Raw genomic sequence first — 19,898 nt, forward strand, 5'->3', positions numbered from 1 at the left:
CATCACGAAGGCGGTCACCAACAGCTCTTCGTTTCCCTAGCCCTGCCCGCCTTTTCAGTCCTACTTTTGATTCCAGTGCGTACAGACTTTCCCCCGTCCCCTTAGCCCTCTTACCGTGTCACGGCCGCTGGATGAAATGCACACTGCTCTCTCATCCAGCGGCCATGACCGTGAGTGAGTGAGTGAGTGAGTGAAAGAACTTTATTGGGGGTCCGGCGATGACGCGGGCTCGTCGCGCACCCGGCTAGCGTCGGGACAGGCAGGTCTAGCCCAGCGGACCGGTCCGGTCGCGGGCGCGCCGGACTGCCAGGATTTGGCTGTCTAGAGCGGGGCTACGCAGAAGAGAGTCCCACTCCTCCTTGCTGAACTTGGGGTATGCGGACCCGCACTCCCACAGCATGTGAGCTAGAGTAGAGGTCTGTCCGCAGGACGGGCAGGCGTCGTCGCGATATACGTCGGGGTAAACTTCGCGTAGAACTGCCGGATATGTGTCGGTCTGTAATAGTCTGAGGGAAACGGCTTGCGCCCTACTCAACTTGGGGTGAGGGGGTGGAAAGACCCTTCTAGACATGTAGAAGAATTTTGTGACCTCGTGTACACGTTCTTCTCAGCAGTGACCCATGACCCAGCTTCTTCGCACTCACAAAAGGTTAATAAAACTGATCGCGGTCTTTCGTTTGAGACCAGACCGAATGAAAAGGGAGAAGCGTATGTGTGAAACTAAAAACAAAAATTCAGATCCGGTGTTTAAAGGGACAGGCATCTAATTTTTGTCGAGTACAGGTTCTCTAGCCCATATGAAAGCCAGCGTTTTATATAGTAGGGTAACCACAAGGGATTTATAAACTAATTGGGGGAAATAATAATAATCTGGTGCTAAACTTTCCGAAATCTGAAAGTGGCCGTTCGTAGTGTACAAACATAACGTGTCCTGGTCACGTGACCTGCAAACCTTGCAGCTACTGGAACTGCTGAAACGTTTATTTACTCATTGAAAACCTTTTAGCACAAGTATTTGTACAAGTTTAAATTGTGTATGTGTTTTTAAACATTCTTTCGAGAATTTTCAAGGCACGCCACCCGCCGCCGCTGCGTTGCTGTGTGGCAAACTGAACCTCCATGCCCAGAATCAACGGGAGCGTTCAGTAAACAGACCCAGTGAAGGAGCTTCCTGCTTGGGTCGTACGTTGTTTCACGATTCTGTCTGTGCCAGGGCCGTTTCTTCTGCCGAAATATTCGTTTTTAGTTTCCAAAAACGCCAACGGCACCCTTAAAAAAAATGGCCGCGTATCTGCTCCTTTCGTTGCAAATGCCGTCAAAAGACGATAGTCTTTATTGGCTTTTGCGAAGTAAATGTCTCCCTTCGCTTTCCCGCTCACCTCAAATGTTGTTCCTCTTGCGTCGCGCTCCTCCCAAGGTAAAGACGCCAAAGGTTTGCTTAAATCATTTTAAATTTCCCGCGTTCCACTGCTCCAAACCGGGTGTCTCGATGCGAACGCTGCCGTACGGCGAAGACGCGCGTTAATCGAGGCGCCCTACTTCAACGATTATAGAACCGCGTTTCCCTACTCCACGTGCGTTGCAAGCAGAACGTGGAACCTATCCAGTGGAACCTTGCGTAACTGTTGCCGGCTGATTTCTTAAAATGGCGCCAGAAGCTATACAGTCGAACACGGATATATCGAACTCCAATGGGATTGCGAATTAGTTCGATATATGAAAAATTCGATATAAAAAATATGGGCTCTGAGACCTCACCTATGGCGGACAATCACTTACCGATCGTCGCATTCAAGAATGACAACTAATTCCACACTCATGACGCAACAGGACACTTTATTTCCGTGAAAAAAAAAAATCGCTCATCTTGGCGTGCTTCTTCGTCCTGGAAATGAAATTAAAGATGCTGGTCTCGATCTTCTCGAGGCTGCACAACTAGAAAATTCCAGCAGCACGCTGCGCCTTCGCACACCATGCACAACACGCACACAAAAGAAGAACAGCGCGCACGTACCACAAGAACTTTGGAGGTAACAATTCCAAGGCTCTCTGAACGGACTCCAACAAAGGGCTCGCGATGGTCAGCTCCGAGAGAAACAGTGATCTCCGAAAGGTGCGGGACAACTCGCCAAACAGCAGCAACAGCAGCAAAATGCAAAAAAAGGAGGAGGCCGCCAGCGCCTTCGTTCCCTCTTCCCTTTCCCGAGACGACATCGGGGGAAGACAGACCCAGAGAGAGAGAAAGAAAAACTCTTTTTCGGCAAGCCGGGGAACGTACGCAGTCAAAAAAAAAAAAAGGGGGGGGGGGGGGGGGGGGGGGGGGCGTACGCAGTCGGGGCATCCCTACCTCGCACTGTCACATTTTTCGAGCGTTCGGGCTTGTGTGCCCAGAGAGATTTAGCATACCGGGCTCCGTCCGCTAACGCTACGGCGGCCGGTAGCGGGGCCCGACTGGGCAAGCGCAAATTCGTTCCGGTAGGGGGGATTAGTTACGGGAGTCAGTCTTCGCCATGCCCGCACATTCCTCTATATCCTCCTCAACCTCAATCGGGAGTGCAGCGACTGCCGAAGAGCACCTTCCAACTCGCGCGGCGTTCGATATACCCAATGTCAGGAAAAATACGGTTCGATATAAACGCACGAATTCCTATACTTTTACACATAATTTTCAAGGGGATAATTTATGAGTTCGATATAGACAATAATTCGATATACCCGTGTTCGATATATCCATGTTCGACTGTAGTGGCGCGGGCGACAGCAGGCGACGGCGGAGTGAATTATTTTTCTGCAGTTGATGAAGTATTTAATTTCGCAAATGTCAAGCATGTTTGATTTTTTATAAAGGAACACTGCAAATATCACTTCTGTATTGATTTGTTGTCTCATATTTGCGTAATGTCATGTTCTTCTTCAACAATGTTGACAAGCATGAACATTACACCGGGCATGGACGGGTAGATTTAGCTGTGACTATAGAAGACTATTACGCAGGCATTGTTTTGCTTTGGCCGGGTGGCTGAATCGAGTCACAGACAGACAGACAGACACGATGTAACCTTTGTACATTTGCACGCGAACAATGAATAACTTGCAAAACGTACCACAGGGCTCGACCTGGGAACGGACGAGTAGAACTAATCTTTTCAGACGTGTGCGTGATGGTGGTTTGTCACTATCGCATCTTTTTCTGCGACAAGTAGTCAATAGATTTTATTTTTTGCGTGAGGTGAAGGACCCCCTACTTTGCACTGTAATTCAGGTTAGGTTAGGTAGATTTCTGCCTCAGTTTGTTATTACGTCATCTTTGTGTTATACCGGAGGACTTCACGGATATCTAAAGGAAGTCGTACAGGCAACACAATTTGTATGTTCGCGTTTTTCCGTGGAGTATTTGACTTCAGTGTCGAAGAAGAAGTTGTACAAAGATCTCGTTGAAATCTGCTTTCCTGTGCCACTATACAGATCCATGTTTCGAAATGGACCAGGACAAAATGTTTTGAAACGTGTAAAAGCAATGGTTGTTCCGCCGGGTGTTAAAACGTTTTTCTTTAAGCTTCATGTTGGTGTGCTCCCGGTTAAAACGTGGATGCTTGAGAAGGGTTTGTTCGTGCCCTGGGGAGCAGACTGCTGGCTATGCAAGAAGCCGGAAACTGTTGAACATGTATTTTTGGACTGTTGGGATGCGGTGTTTTTGTGGGATGTACTTCAGAGAACTTTGAAAAAGGAACTCCCCTTGGATCCTCGTGGTATACGGTTTCTGGCAGTTGAGAACGATAATGGAGTGCCTTACGACCTATTGATGTTGCTGGTCCTCCACGGAATATGGAGATCTCGATTGGCAGCTTGTTACTCGGACGTTGATGGACGGCCCGCGAGGCAGTATTTCTGTGATAGCGTTCATCGCATTGTAGAAATGTGGAAGGGTCAACCTTGTACACCCGAGTGGCTGCAGGAAGTAGAGAAAGTGTTGTCTATGCCCCGTTTTTATACATAATACGCTGGCTTAGGCAAAGCTAGCGTTTGTTATCTGTAGCACGTTTTTGTGATGTCTGAAACCGGTAATAAAAAAAAAACCAGACAGACAGACAGACATACAGACAGACCAAAATTTCTGGGTTTAAGTAGCCCAAGAAAGACTATCGTCTTAAAAAAAAAAAAAAAAAAAAAAAAAACACAAGGAAGTCGACCGCGAAGAATCGAGCTGCCGACTCCCGAAACATGATGCCAGCATACATCTCTCGTACATCCGAATAGGTGGTGCCTACGTGCAAAATAGCTGGCTGCTTCTAGTGATAAAAAAAAACAGGGCCTGCAATTTACAATTTTTTATCTGGGGACGAATTTTTAAATGCTACTTTTTATCTTGCATAGAGACAAAAGTATGTTGCTGTGCTACTGTCTGTCATCGTTGCCAGCCTCACTTTGGAAGCACACGTAGGGCTCATAGATAAAAAAAAAATCTATTTAAAAAGTTCTGGGGCGCTATCAGCAAAACGCGTTAACGTTTCGCGTTAACGTGTTTTAAGGGGTGCCCTTTCATTTGAGGTAAAGAACATATACTCGACAAAAACCGGTTGTCTGTCTCTTTAAAGGGACCCTGCAACACTTTTTTCAACTTTTTTTTTGAAATCTTAAATGCTTGCAGAACGTAGTCAACCAACACATCCAGTACTTAGATTAGGGGTCGCAAAGTACCTCATCCAAAAATTACTGCTTTATACCCATCAGATAACTTGTAAACTCGCTCAAAAGATTTTTCTCTCTTTCCCGGTCTTGACGTTCTTCGACGGCTCGAATTACGTCACTGAGGCCATGTATAGCGGCTGTTGGCCGTATTTCCTTCAGTTGCAGCAATGAACGCTTTTCGATAGCAACTTTAAAAATAAAGCCACAAAGCCACAAAAAGAAAGCATAAATGGAAGGCGTATCTGGTGCGACGAGCAAATCACGCAGTGCCACTCCGTGCTGGCGATAACTATAGCTTTCGCAGTGGTTCCAGACGCGAAGAAAAGAGTGAAAGCGCTTATCGAAAGTGTTCCAGGGTACCGTTAAGGCTGTCATGCCGCGTCTGGGGCTGCATAGTAGATGGCTAACTGTTTAACTATACAACCTGGGGTATGCCTATTAGCACAGTGCCACGACAAGACACTAAGGTGCACAATACGCCCATCAGATATCTTGGAGTCACGGTAAGAGAGGTGGCGTCGAGTGCCAAATAAACAGCGTTGGAGCCACCGGATATTGCCGGAATATCCCAGCTACGCGCAAATAAACTTCCAGTAAAAACTGGGGGACGTGCTTTGGACGTTATTATAGACGAATCAAACGTGTTTCGCCGCCTTTTGCCACTCGTCAAGCCGGGGACGTGACGTAGCATTTACCTTTTCTAAGCTGCTTTCATTCTCACGATTGGTGCTCTATAAGCAGCACATCGCACGTACCACTCGATGTATGTCCTTTCACGTTTTGGGGTCTTACATATGAAACTAGGCTGCCATTCATTATCTGAGAATGCCTGCCGAATGCACTCCACCCCATTCTTATCCTTCTAATAATCTCTACCTCGTGGTTGGGATCCGGGGTCACTACCTGGCCTAGGTAGATATATTCGCTTACCACTTCCACTGCCTCGCCACCTATCTCAAACCGCTGTGCTCACCCGAGGCTATTGAACATTACTTTAGTTTTCCGCATATTAATTTTCAGGCCCATGCGCCTACTCTGTTAGTCCAGTGCGGTAAGCATGCTTTGCAGTTCGTCCCCCGAGTTACTTAGCAAGGCAACGTCATCAGGAAATCTGAGGTTACTGAGGTATTTTCCAATAACTCTTAAGCCCACCTGTTCCCAATCCAATGGTTTGAATACCTCTTTTAATCTAATTACCTCTCAGATAATTAATGGCAGCCTACCATTGTTCCTGAATAGGAAAGTGTATAACAGCTGCATCTTACCGGTACTCACATACGGGGCAGAAACTTGAAGGCTCACTCAAAGGGTTCAACTTAAATGGAAGACGACTCAGCGAGCGATGAGCCGGAAGATGATAGGTGTGTGACGTTAAGGGACAAGAACAGAGCGGATTGGGTCACGGAACAAACGCGTGTTAAGGGAATATTAGTAGAAAAAAAGAAGAAGAAACGGGTGTGGGCAGGGCATGTAATGCGAAGGCAGGATAACCGTTGTTCATTAGGGGTAACAGAGTGGTCCCACCAGAAGGCAAGCGTGGCAGGAGGCGGCAGAAAGTTAGGTGGGTAGATGAGATGAAGAAGTTTGCGGGGATAAATTGGTCGCAGTTGGCACAGGACCGGGATAATTGGAAATCTACGGGAAAGGCCTTTGCCCTGCAGTGGGAGTAGATAGGCTGATTATGAAGATGATAAGAAAGTAAACACGCAGAACGAGCTTGGAAGACTCGTAGGAGCAGGCATGCTCAAATTATGAGCCCGTCGCCAACGTTTAAAGCGACCTTGTCTTGAAGGTCGTTTAAAGCGACCTTCAAGACAACCATGCACGTTTGCTGCCGAGACTCGAGTGTCTCGAACCTAGTGACTGTTTTCTTTGCACAGGATCTAAGTTCAATATTTTCGAGTACACGGAACAGGCCGCAACCTTGAAAGTGCGGACATGGAATCAGTGGCGCCCGGCGATGCTTGAAATTATAGCTTCACTTATCATCCTTCCAAAGCAAAGCGCACTTTCCCCACATGCAAGAGACTCTCGTTAATACAGGAACTCGGTCACTGCTGCTCTCTTGTGACATGCAATTCGAGCCCTGTCTTAACGGGAGTATACGGTATACGTGATTACTGCACGAAAAACTTCGCTTATTATCTTTGGGGAATAAGCTGCCCTTTCTCCGTGTACGGCTACGGCACGAAACGCATACAATAGGTCTCGCACACGAGACACAACCCAGCGAGTATATCCAGAGCACCTCCGTCAGAGGGACGGGGGGAAATGGGGGGAGGGGATGGGGAGGTAGCGAAGCGTCGCATGAGCAAGAAAGGTTAGGGACTGCGCGGAGGGAAAAGTGGGCAGGAACGACGTTCCACACGCGCACGAGGCTATGCCCTGAGTGCAGTTGCTGCGGCGTTCCTGGGTCGGCTGCGATGGGCCGGTCGGCGCAGGGGGCGGCAGATGCAATATCCGGTAGTGCCCCATCCGAGCCTCTCGTGGCGGGGGCGCATTGTTTGCGACCGCTGAGTCACGGCGCACGCCCCCGCGTATCCGGCCGGCCAGGTTGCTGACCAAACGCGAGCTTCGCCTTTGCCGCACACGCGGGCCGCTCGAACGGGAATTGAATCAGGCGCGGGGCACGACCCACAGCCTCCAACGACACAAGTTCCGAGAGCTGGAGCAGGGGAAAGCCCTCGCGGACGATCGCGAGGCACGCGTCTTCCTACGGTACTTCACGTGTCAGCACTTTAAAAACTGAAAAACTCAATAGCGGGACATCGAAGCGGGCGAAAGGCCTACACTCGTCTTCAGAAAATTTAGGGGTGCAACGGTAACTTGCGCTGTGAGTCTGGTCGTAGTGGGAGGTTATGGTCTACTTTAGACTGCCGGTGGTTTGCCGCCGTAAATCTCGTTCGTACGGGCATTTTCGTGTCTACAACATTTCCATTATTGGCCGGCATGCCAAACTAGCGCCCGTACGAAATCTGCACCGTGTATGCCAATAACACCACTCGGTGGAACGGAAACGGTTGGGTGAGGGAACGGCCTCAAGTTATTGGCCGACACACTGGATACCAAAGGATGTGGTGTTAGCTGTCCGCCGCAAAAGTCGGAGCGCCTGCTCGTCCGCAAGCGGGGAATGAAGATCTTATTACCGAGATCACCCTGGACGAAACGCTCCCCGTACCAGCAGCACACGTCAAGCTCTTGGGCACGACTTCTCAGGAAGACTGTGCCAACTCAGTCCTTCTGTGTAGCTTTACGCAGATAACCCACACGCTACGACAGATTTTCATCAAAGCAAGGGGGACGAAGAAGGTGCACAACCTTCGTCCAAAGCTCTGCAGTTTCCAGACAAGCCCGTGCGCCACACTTTCAGAAGCAGACTCAGCCAAGTGATAATGAACACTCGTACTGTTTCTCGCCACTTGAGCCCTTCCCACAGCGCAGTTGGGAGTGCAAAAACGCACGATATCCTGCGACCCACGTGCAATTCGAACCCCTCTCTCTAATTGCCTTCTTTGTACTTCAATCCATTGTTCCATCCTTTCTCCGGGAACACCTCAGCCTGCCCCGATCCATCCACTCTGCAGCGGCGACAAAGAGTGACTCACGCTGCAGCAGCCCTTTCTCTAGTCTAGGACGGGCTCCGCCACCTCGCCTCGCCGCACAGGGTGAAGCCCGCTTGCGGGCGCACAGAAGCTGAGTGCATTGGTAATTACGTTTATGCACGGCGCATCGCATTTGGCTCCGTTCAAGCCACTCGCGAAGCTCGCGGGATGGGTATGAACTGTCAAATCGGGTTAAGGTCATAACGCCCTTGAGGTGTAGCCCGCCTACAAGTGCCAGCCGGCCGCAGACCTGGATTGGTTACTACGTCCTGTATGTTTCCCGTTAGAACTGGAGTCCGCGTGCACGTCGAGCTGGGAAGCCACAGCTCATTGCGCATGGAACGCCAACGAGGGACCACACTTCCAGCACCTCCTCCCTGTCTTCGCAAGTGATTGTAACGTGAGAGTAAAATTTTCGTCTTTGTTCCTCCGATATGCAAGCATTTCGAGTGTTCTTACGCGTTCTTCAAACCACAATTCCGGCCGAGTTTGCAGCTCTATTCCCCTCTTTCCGACTCTTCTAGTGTGGTTGAATAGAGTTGGAAGTAGTAAACTTCTGGAAGAACGCCGGAAGTAGTTCTTAACTTCTTCTACCAATCACTTTACGAAGCTAGAATGCGTAGACCATGTTGTGGGCCTTCTCCCTTGGTATTTTCGCAGAAGAATTTTACTCGGAGTTAGGGGATTTGCCAAACTATGTGTTGGGAATGATAGTTACTTAACTAGTTCTAATATTGCACCATGTTGAAAAAAAGCGCGAGGAAACGATAAATTACGGGGAACAGCTGGCGTGTAACTAAAGTGAAGAAGCTTTTTGTGCTCCCCTCCCTTTTTTTTTTCGCATGACCTTCACTAACCTCAACCAAACTTCTCTTACAAACACCAACTCCGCCCCCTTTCCATTTCAGTCCTTTCGCTTTGCGTCAAAAAATCCAAATCCGCAAATACTGGCACAATAGAGGTAATTGGACAGATTACGGGATAATTTAGGAAGTGGTCAGCTCTGCGGTGTGTCTCATCGGCCGCCCTAGACGGTCATCACATCCAAATAGAGGCGCACGCGTCCGCAGGCAGAATGGCGGTTGGGAACGACGCGGGGTGCCTTCATAAAGCGACGTTTCCGATTAACTTGTTCTCCGCGAAAAAAAAAAAAAAAAAACACAACCCGAGCTAAATTAAAAGCAGAAAAAAAATAATCAAGGGAAATAAATAAAGTGTCGCTATGTGGACCGCAGTGCATACGCCCTTCTTCCTTTGTCAGAGCAAGTTTATCTCCGCAGTGCGACTTGCTATAGGGCAACGGAATTTTACCGCGAAACCACCAAGTAACGGCACGGACAAACATTCTTTGAGGAACTTAAAGGGACCCTGCAACAATTTCGATAAGCGCTTTCACTCTTTCCTTCGCGTCTGGAACCACCGCGAAAGCTATAGTTACCGCCAGCACGGAGTGGCACCGCATGATTTGCCCGTCGCACCAGATACGCCTTCCGTTTCTGCCTTGTTCTTGTGTCTTTTTTTTTTAAGTTGCTATTGAAAGGTGTTCATTGCTGCAACTGAAGGAAAACCGGCCAACAGCCGCTACATGGCCTTAGTGACGTACATGGCCTTAATGACTTAATTCGAGCGGTCGAAGAACGTCAAGACCGGGAAAGGCAGAAAAATCTTTTGAGCGAGTTTCCAAGTTACCTGATGGGAATAGAGCAGTAATTTTTGGCTGAAGAACTATGCGACCCCCTAATCTATAAGTACTGGGTGTGTTGGGTGACTACGTTCTGCAAACATTTAGGATTTCAAAAAAAGTTTGGAAAAGTGTTGCAGGGTCCCTTTAAGCCTGCATACGCGCTCCGAAGGCGAACGCCTGGCGATACTCATCGCAGACTTCTTTACTGTCAAATGCTGTTCCGTGTCTCCTCCTTCGCTTTCGTTTCCTCGTCTTCTGGAGCGAACAACTTCGATGGGCAGACATGGAGACGCTGCACGCCACAGCTTCGCTTGAATCAGAGTTCTCCGTGACTAGGATGCACCTGTTTTGTTCCGGTTCCGTCACGTTCACCTGTCACGCCATACGACGTCAGCGCTGCCCGCACTAGGCTGCCTCTTGTTCCGTCACCGGAACCATGCTGAGGTTCACTCTGGAGACCCTGGTTCAATTCTCACACGGACTCAATGTGTTTTTTTTTATTTACTCTTAAAAGCAGCGGCCATACTCTTCACCGGACAACGACAACGACGTCGGCATCTAGCCCAATGGGGCACTTAAATCTTTCACCTTAAAGAAAACGTTCCTTATTAACGGCCAGCAGCCCTCGTCGACGGAATGAGGCCGACTTCAGTTTTTTCGCAGCTTTACGGAGAAACAAGTCAAAGAAATTGTGAGGCCGCGACGCGGCACCTCCGCCGACACAGAGTCGCTGCTGAAACGAGCCCAGCTCTCACTGTAGTTCCGCCTTCGTGCCGCGTCATTCCCGGGGGAAAAGGGCGACGATTTGGAAGAGGGTAGCAGCATCTTCTTCTTCCTCGGATTCAGGCGCAGCCTCTGAAGGCGGCGGTAGAAGCAAGAAACGGGGCCGGCAATTCGTACACACGTACACAGTCTCTGCTCCCTTCGGCGCGAGACGGTGCTGGCCGCTTCACGGCTCGTTTGGCGAGATACGAGGCGGCAATTTGGAGTCCCCCGCCCCGGAAAGCCCAATTAGAGACGCACGCGCCCCCGCGAATCGACGACGCTTCCGCGGCCTCCTCCTTCTCTTCTCCTCGGAGAAGCGAGTGCGAGCAGTAGAACACTCCTACAAGGACGAGGGACGATTAGGAGCGCGTGCTCTGCCTCCGACGCTCGCGTCGCCCTCCCGTGTTGCACAGAGACGATCTGAAACGCGAGCGGCACGCACCTTGGAGTTTTCTCCCCCGAGAGGGAGGCTTAACGTCGAAGACGGATTAACGCGGCCGCGAGTAGCGGAGGGAGCGGAGGTGGTCGCACAGGTGCTGTACGGGCCGCACGTGCCGCACGGCTCGCTCACTATCGCGGGTCACATCCCTGGGGAGCGGGATTTTATATTTGAGAGCAGATGCGCGTGCGGCGTAAGCTAGGGTACCACCTACATCGCTGGGCGAAGATACATGTTCGAATTCTAGTTCTTACCGCGTGATGTTGATCAGTAAAGCGAAAGTTATTCAAAAATAAAATTGTCACTCCAAAAAAGAAACATTGTTACGTGTTGAAGAAAAAACGAGTCAGACAGCTGGAAGTATACGCCTTCAACAACAGCTCGGACCGGCGCACAACAGTGAAGCGAAGACTACTTCTAACTCGGTAGAAGTCTCAATCTGCTTTAGTTTAGTGCGGGAAACTACGGAGAGCTGGAAGTGGGAGAGCTACGCAATGCTTGTCAGCTCAGCCAGGAAAGTTCTGCCAAAGAGAGGCGTGCGCACGGGGTGTCAGAACAATTAATGTAACATTGGCGAACTTGATGCTCGGATCGATACCCACTCTTCGGTCCGGCTTTAAAAGTCCCAAACACGGCGTTTCTCGCATACCTCTCGAACACAGCGTCATGCTATGTTCAGATTATAACGCCGTAACAGCCATATCATGAGCTATGGATGTAAAAAATAATAATAAAGAACGGTGTTTCACGCAGTTCGGTTGGCTGAGACGTCAAATGATGTCATTATTTAAAGATGTTACGACAGTTGCGACAACAGTCTGAACTTGGCGTCAGGCGTGCTTTGCGCTTTAACCATATAAGCGGTCACGGTTGCTTTCTTTAGCAGTGGCATCGGCCGCCTGTCCCTGCCTTCGTTCTCCGCCACTTCAGGCACGTCGTCGCCATCCTTCCCACTCCGGCCTCGTTTGTCGCCCCTCCGCCTGGCTGCACACTCCCCTGCATAGCGCGCACAAGCTGTAGCGCGAGTCGCGGAACCCGTCGAGACGACATGCGACGAATGCGTCGGCAGAGGCGGGTGGGGGCCGCGCTTCGACTTGGCGGCCCCCTAGCAACGTTGGGAGCGGTGCCACGGCAGCGCCGCCGCAGCACTCGCTCTCTCGTTCTCTGCTCTTTTAATCGCTCTGTTGACGGATCGACGGCAAAAACGTTTCTCGACATGCCCAGCTATTGCTCCCGCAATATTATATATCTATACAGTACAGAGTTCCCGTCGCACCGATATAATACCCCTGTCACACGGGCACTTTCAATGGCGATTGAGTCGATCCGGATCGAGCTCAATCCGGATCGGTCGCTGCTACACGGCAGTTTCAATCAGGATCGAGCTCGATCGCGCTCGAACTAAATCCTGGTTTCCTAAGCGCGATCGAGGTTTCCAAGCGCGATCGGACGAAAGTCTCGTCGTCCCCGCTGAGTAATGGCACAAAAAGTGAAAACTTCAACTAACGCCACAGATTGTATGAAATAACTTTACCAAAATAAGTGTGCAGTAACATTAGGCAGTTTTAGCATATCGTTACCGTGTTTACGTTACCGTTTACCGTGTTTGCGGGAGTAGACTGCGCAGCACGAGAGTTACCGCGAACGGTAACTTACCGGCACAGGCTTCACCGTCGCCAGCGCTTCCGGTAACACGGTAAACGGTAATGCAAACACGGTAACGATATGCTAAAACTGCCTATTTATATAGTTCCGTATACCTACGACCGCGCAAAGTTACCATACGCCGGCCGCGAAGTACATTTTTAGCACCATCTGGCGTACACGAGTGCAACCGGTGCAACTTCTCGATCGGGATCGAAACGTGCCGTGTAGCAGCGAGGACGCGTCGAGCGCGCTCGAAAAGTTAACCGCGCTTCGCTTCAATCCGGATCGAAAGTGCCTGTGTGACAGGGGTATAGCTGTACGTTCTAGCCAGCGTTCCCGCAGATCTACTGAACCGGTGTGGGGTTACTCACGTGCACTCTCTCGGACATGCCCTTGAGCCCCTGGATGAACTCGGTCGCCGTCTTGGCCTTCTCCGACAGGGCCTGCAGGTTCTGCGACAGCTCCGTCTGCACAGAGGGAAATTATGGGAATAAGGCAAAAATGAACGACCGAGTAACGACAGCAGAGGGCAAACGACACATCTACGCAAACAACGCACACACACACACACACACACACACACACACCCATTCTCTTCCTAAGAGCGGATGACACGCCGTTGTGGAACGGGATTCCCGTCCACCGCGGGGGTAATCGCGTGTCGCTTCTTTGCTCTCGCGTATCACTGTATCCCGTGAAGAGAGGGATCGCGCGCCTACTCGCCAACCTCGGTTGCAGTGGGTTATCTCCCCGACAGTAGTCGGGAGCGGCTGGTAAGGATGATGATGCGTTTTCACGAACGCGTTCGATTCTCGGCGTGGCGGCCGCTTTTCTGATGGCGGCGAAAAGCGAAAACGCCCGTGTGTTGTAGATTTCGGCGTCCGTTAAAGGTGCTCTGAGGTGGTCAAAATTAATCCGGAACCCTCCGCTACGGCGCGCCTCATCACCTGTCGGCGCGTTAAACTTCACAATCAATCAATCAATCAATCAATCAATCAATCAATCAATCAATCAATCAATCAATCAATCAATCAATCAATCAATCAATCGATCAATCAATCAATCAATCAATCAATCAATCAATCAATCACAGACACAGCTTCATTTCTATCCAGTCACACACCGCACCACAGGTGAATTTCCCACGTTAAAGACAGGTTAACAAATAAAACGAGAAGGAGAGGGTGAGGGGCTATACAGCTGAGCAAGCCACATTTACCATATCGGGGCCAACTGGTGGAACTACATGCTTTTTTTTGTCTAGAATCTTTTCTTTAACTGTTCAGTCCCTAGCATTCAAAACCTTGCGCCCGCTTTAACGAAGTAGCACTTACAGCGAAGCCAGTTTTCCCCCCGAAAACTTGACCATAAGAGGTGGCTGACTATTTTTAACGAACGCCCGCTTCCGACGAGGCTCAGCCGCCACAGTGCCAAATGAGAAGAACCTCGGAAAACTTTCGTTGCAGGAGTCGGAGCGCGGCCAGTTCGCGGCGAACCGCAAAAGACGCACGTGCAGCTTTGCCGAATGACCTAGCCGACTTCAAATCCTTTCTGGGACAAAGAACGCCTCATCGCTCACGTCCAGGCTGCTGCGTTGGCTCGCGGCTACCCGAACTAAGAAAGCCACCCACTTTTATGCATGCTTATTAAACGTTTTCCAATGAATCCACGCAGCTTTTTTTTTTTTTTTTTTAACTGCGAGATGCTCGCGAGCGATTCTCCCGCCGAGGTATACACGTGCGGAACAAGAGCGGCCAGCGAAGTCAGTGCCGTAGACGCAACGTCATCCTGCGCGCCCCACACGCTGATTTATGGCCTCGGGAAAACGGGAAGCGAAGGATGACGTGCGTTCCGCAGCGCAGCCAGCCTCGCTGCGGACGGAGGCAGCGCTCTCCCGCCGCCGAAGCGAAGAGTCGGGCGACAAAAGGTGTCGGCGGCAGCTTTGGCCGCGCGGACTAATCAACAGCAGCGCGTGCAAACAGCGCTCTCGGCTGTGCTCGCACGGCGGCTTCGTCGCACAAGGCGAAAACAATGGGGCCCGCCTGCAGGCTGATTAATAAAAGCGCCGGGGGCTCGCGTGCAAACCGCGCTGCAGCGACGGGAGAGTAGTGCCCTCCTCGCGGTTAGGCAGTTGGCGTCAGCTGAGGACCGCGTTAAAGCCTCCGCCAGAGGCCACCGGCACGTTGGCGAGCGGCGGCGTCCGGAGCTGTGATAAATCGTTATACCCGCACGACTTTCACCAAAGAGGGGCCACGCCACCGGTTGTGTAGCACCTAATATATATATATATATATATATATATATATATATATATATATATATATATATATATATATATATATATATATATATATATATATATATATGAGAGGCTTGACTTCCAGGACAACACCCCCTTTCACTTGAGCACATATGACGTGACTGGGAGCTTATTTACGCAATCGTTTTGCGATACACGCACTAGCGCCGCTCAAATGGCCGTGAGAGTCCGTTAAGTCTTATACAAAAGAGCGGCGGGAAGTCAATCGGAACTGAAATGCTGTTTTTGCTTTTGTCACCAGCGACCAGTTTATATTGAGAGCGCGGGTTCACTTTGACCGAACGCCTACAGAATTACTGTCACGGGTTTCGTTGATTATTTTAACCAACTGCAGATAGTTCACAGTAAAGTTTACCCGTTCTAACAGAATTCAAAGCAGCACCAATAAACGGAACAAGGAACTACAACACACCGCCGTTTAATAGCACCGATTTGAATTCCGTTACTCCGCACCAAATAGCCCAAATCACCACCCTTCCCCATTCGGCGCATAGAGAGCACGTTCCAGCAAATCGGCTCCAGAAACCCAAGGGCAACCGTTAATGTCGGAGCAAGACAAAGCGTTGCAATGGCAGGCTGTATCAAGGCACGGTTGGAAAAAGAGGTAACAAACCCTGTGCCGCACGTACAGCGGGGTTCACACGACGGACGAGGAGGCCTGCGGAAGGCGGACGGATATGTGACGTCAACACAGCGTCACCGGATGGTCCGACTTGGCCGCGCATCCACACGTGCGGAGCGACTAGCGGACGACAGCGCAGATGATGCGAGGCTGCTCTCGCGAGGCAGACATCTAGGCACCCTAGCTCTCGATCGCCCACAGCGTCCCAAAAAGCAAAGGCACGCTCCTGCGCCCGCACTTGCCACTTCCACACGTGTCGACCACACCGCGTCGAAAAAGCCGCCCTCGCACCTGGTACAACCTAAAACCGTGTGACCGCAGTGCCAAAAACAAATTCGATGACCCTCGGAGGTCCGCCGGCATTGAGCGAGAACATGCGGAGGCATTTTTTTCCCCCCGGAGCATCCGCAGGCCTTGCCAGCCGAGCGGCGGAGCCTAAAACTGATCACGCGAGCGGGCTCCGCGGGCCAGAAAGACGAGATTTCTCCGTCGTGTAAATAAGATCCTGCAAGTGAATCCCCAAGAAATACGCAACATCCACGCCGCCAAGTACACGCTGAGTACAACCTGTCCGCTCGGGACTGCCACCACTACCCAGAGAACCCTCGTCACACAGTTAGGTACCCAAGCACATCGTACAGGGCTCCTGCATGTCGCCAAAACTCCAGCGCAGGAGCCATATCCCCAGCCCTCCGCATTTTACAGCGCTTGCACACTGCTCCTGCCATACCCGGACCCCCTTGACCCCCTAGGGACGGGTCTCTAGAGTGGAATGAGGTTTCCGCCTCCGGTAAACGCATACACCACATTCACCATACAAGCACTGCCACTACCTTCCCCGGACCTACAATGGCATTTGCCGTGACGGCCTTTTCACATCAAGCCTTGACACAGGTGACGCAAATCATCATCACTTGATTCTGCTCCTCACGCGATGGCGCATCCTCCCGTGGCTGCGCCGGATAGCCCCGTCTTTCGCATTCCGTGTCCCATTGAGGCCTTATCTTGTGAAGACGTGTCTCTCCGCTCTCTGAGCACCGCGCCGCAGTTGGAGGACCCAGAAGTCCAACAATATTGTCCCTCCTCTGGCCTCACACGTGCCCTACCACCGTCCCACACGACAAGCTGGTCAATGAAGAGACTACGATTGTCAAACCAAAACGTACCCCCACGGCCCCATCCCCTACGTTATCCACCTGCTACGAACCAGCGACAAGTGCATCGCCGCTCCCCTGTGCGCAGAAACTATGCCGTCTAAAGCTAAGTTATGTGCCTTGTGGAGAAGTTTTCTGCATTGCCGTGAAACCAGCACAAGCTTCTGCAATCGGCGACCCGTTATCCCCTCAGCTACGCTGGCACACCCGACACGCCTGGGGAAAAACCCACCGTTGCTCGTGCTTCATGAGTCACCCTTGCACCTGACTCAGTGGGAGTTGTTTTGCTTGCGTCTGCTTGACTGTGGTTTGAAAACTTCATGTCCAGGTATGCTTCACCGTTGGAGGGAACGATACAAACGAAGCTGGCGCCTCGGCGAGCAAGCCAGTTGGACTCGGCTCAAAAACGCTACTCTGCCCGTTCAAGTTGTCGTGTCGCTCCTGAGTGTATACTGTATCGTCGCTCTTCATTTCCCAAATGGATTAAATAGGCTACGTTTGGCCTTTGGCTATTCGTTATCGGAACGGAGGCAAATGTCTCCTGCAAGACGCTCGCCAGTCACGCTAGCTCGAGGAGACCGGCCGTACTCTACTCATACGCCTAGGTCTCAACACACCCCACCCCCTACCCCGACACCTGATGTTGCTGCCTCCAAGCCTGCACACTCCACACCATGATTTTGGAATGCTCGCTTCGCTGTTTCCTTGTTTACATCCACACCCCAACCCTTTAGTAGAGGGAGGGCATAGTGCCCAGCTCAGGTCCCAACGATCGCGTCCGGCCGGTCACGAGGGCTCGGCTGCCAGCAGCCGCCCAAGGACTTCTAAACCTGAGAAGGCCCCTCAGCGCCATGACCCCATAAGCTAAAAACCTCGGCCACCACAAAGTTTATTCTTCCTCTTCCACCAGGCACCGCACTGAAATATTCCCAAGCCGGCCTGGATGGTTTCTGACTAAGGCGTCGCTGCAAAAGTATACCAGACGCAAGCGTGTTACGTTGCATACAATATCCCTTTTCCGAGGATCTCGCCAAGTAACCAGCCTGTAATGTGGCCGCGAAACGCCGCGTGAAAAAAAAAAAGGAGACACGACAGACACATCACCCCACGCCGCTCGTGCACACATCTCGTACACACGCTAGTGCACCAGAGCAGGTGGCCAGCGTTTTTTTTAATATATATATATATATATTGTTGGGACTACTCTCGCGGCACTATAGGGAAGCCCACGGCAAGAAGATCCGCGGCTAGACCCGACCACACCCACTCAGGAGGCAGGACTCGTTAAGGAGCTTCATTAGCGCGCGAGGGCCGGCGAGGCATCAACGACGCTGCTGCTGTTTCTGCTCCTGCTGCCATACACATACTTTTCCCGCCGCCGGAAAGCTTTGTCGCTGAACCACTCACCGTTTATTTTGTTCTCGTTCCAAACCTGCCTTTGTTGTTAAAACCCACGGCGGGGGACGTATACGCTGCGCCCTGATAACTCCGTGCAGAAGAACACGAACAGCGGCCACAGGGATAATGAGACAGGGAGCCCATGTATTAATTTCTTCTCCTGTCTGGGCACGCCGCAGCGGCGAAAGTGTACGGCTCAGTTGCACGATGTCGCGTGCTAGATTCGCAGCTACGGCACGCGCAAGCACAAGAAAACGCCAATGTGTGTGACAAGTGGGAGCACGTTAGCTAACTGCAATTAGTGTAAATCTAGCCACCGCATATCCCTACGGCGGTCGTCCATAGCCAAGGTGACATTTGCGTGGCCCCGCACGTTACACTCCAAGTTCACGCTCCTATTTCCACTCCTGCGAGTTTGCGTCCCTTGGTCGTATGCTATGAGTGTATCTCCAGGGCTTGAGGAGGTGTTTAACGCTGCATACTCACCTACTTCCCTTTTTTTCAGTAACGGCGAAGGAAGCCAGGAATCCCTGATGAACACGCGAATTAAACTCACCAAGATGGCAAGCTGAGCGAATTGGGATTGGTTCATGGTGATAGAAAATAGCCATCGCAGGAAAGACAAGGACGAGGAAGGTAACAGACACAGCCCCGCTGTGTCTGTTACCTTCCTCGTCTTCGCCTTTCTTGCGCTGGTTATTTTCTATCACCATGAATTTAACTCTGAACTCTGGGTACAGTTGGGATTTAAAACGAGAGTTTTTACGCCTACAGCCACAATCCACCATCTTGCACAGAGTAAAAAAAATCACGCCATATCCACGGAATGAATGATGATAAGTGGGGCGAAGCTCGAGAGGGGGAGATCATCGGTAACCGTAACTCTCCCGTGAAAGTTCGCCCATTACATCATTAAGAAATACGTAAGACTGTGTGCGTACATTGTACAAATCAACTTTTATTTTCGGAGTCAATGCTCCCATGCCCAGACCTGGTGAAAGACCCCGCGCCATCGAGGACTACCCCGCACCTCCACCACAATTTGTCACGTAGGATGGGACACAACGGTAAAGAAAGAACTTTTATTTAGGGCGAACTTGTGTCCGAACAAGACGAGAGGAAACGAGCAAAGGTCCTTACGTCTCGTTCGATCTCCGAGAACGACTGCCTGCGTTCGTGGCGTGATCTCTTGCGTGATCTCCCCCTCGCAGTGCAAGTGCGCTCGCGCCTCCGTTGGCGAACACAGACAAGCTCGCGCTCCCGGTGCCGAGTTTGCGCTGCCGGTTGCAGCCGGTTCTTGCGCGTGCAACGCGGCCCACTTTGCGACATCTCCAAAAGCATGCGGCGGTCACGTACCACGAGACACAAGGGATGGACAGACCCATGACTTAAGGAGCTTCGCCCCTAAAAACACACGGCACACGAGTAAGAAATAGACACCACAAACGCTGTTTCAGCGTTTTGTGGAGTTTATTTCTTACTCGTGTCCCGTGTGTTTTTTACGCTGTGCAAGATGAACGTATTCCGACTCGCCTAAATTTCTGCCTTGACACAATCCACCACGTCTCGGTGTCAGTA

General features: G+C 51.0%; 1 protein-coding gene across 3 annotated transcripts in view; it reads right to left on the reverse strand.

Annotated features, from left to right (window-relative positions):
- The window catches only part of Trim9 (E3 ubiquitin-protein ligase Trim9), a 274,501-nt gene that overhangs the window by 67,440 nt on the left and 187,163 nt on the right, over nucleotides 1-19,898 (reverse strand). For all 3 annotated transcript variants that reach the window (XM_077681478.1, XM_077681479.1, XM_077681480.1), the window contains exon 2: nucleotides 13,198-13,293. In XM_077681478.1, coding sequence (XP_077537604.1) covers nucleotides 13,198-13,293 — 96 coding nt within the window. The remainder of the gene's footprint in view (nucleotides 1-13,197; nucleotides 13,294-19,898) is intronic.

Source organism: Haemaphysalis longicornis, unplaced genomic scaffold, assembly GCF_048455015.1.
Source record: "Haemaphysalis longicornis isolate Haplotype H1 unplaced genomic scaffold, Haemaphysalis longicornis Haplotype H1 scaffold_8, whole genome shotgun sequence".
Lineage (NCBI taxonomy): Eukaryota > Metazoa > Arthropoda > Arachnida > Ixodida > Ixodidae > Haemaphysalis > Haemaphysalis longicornis.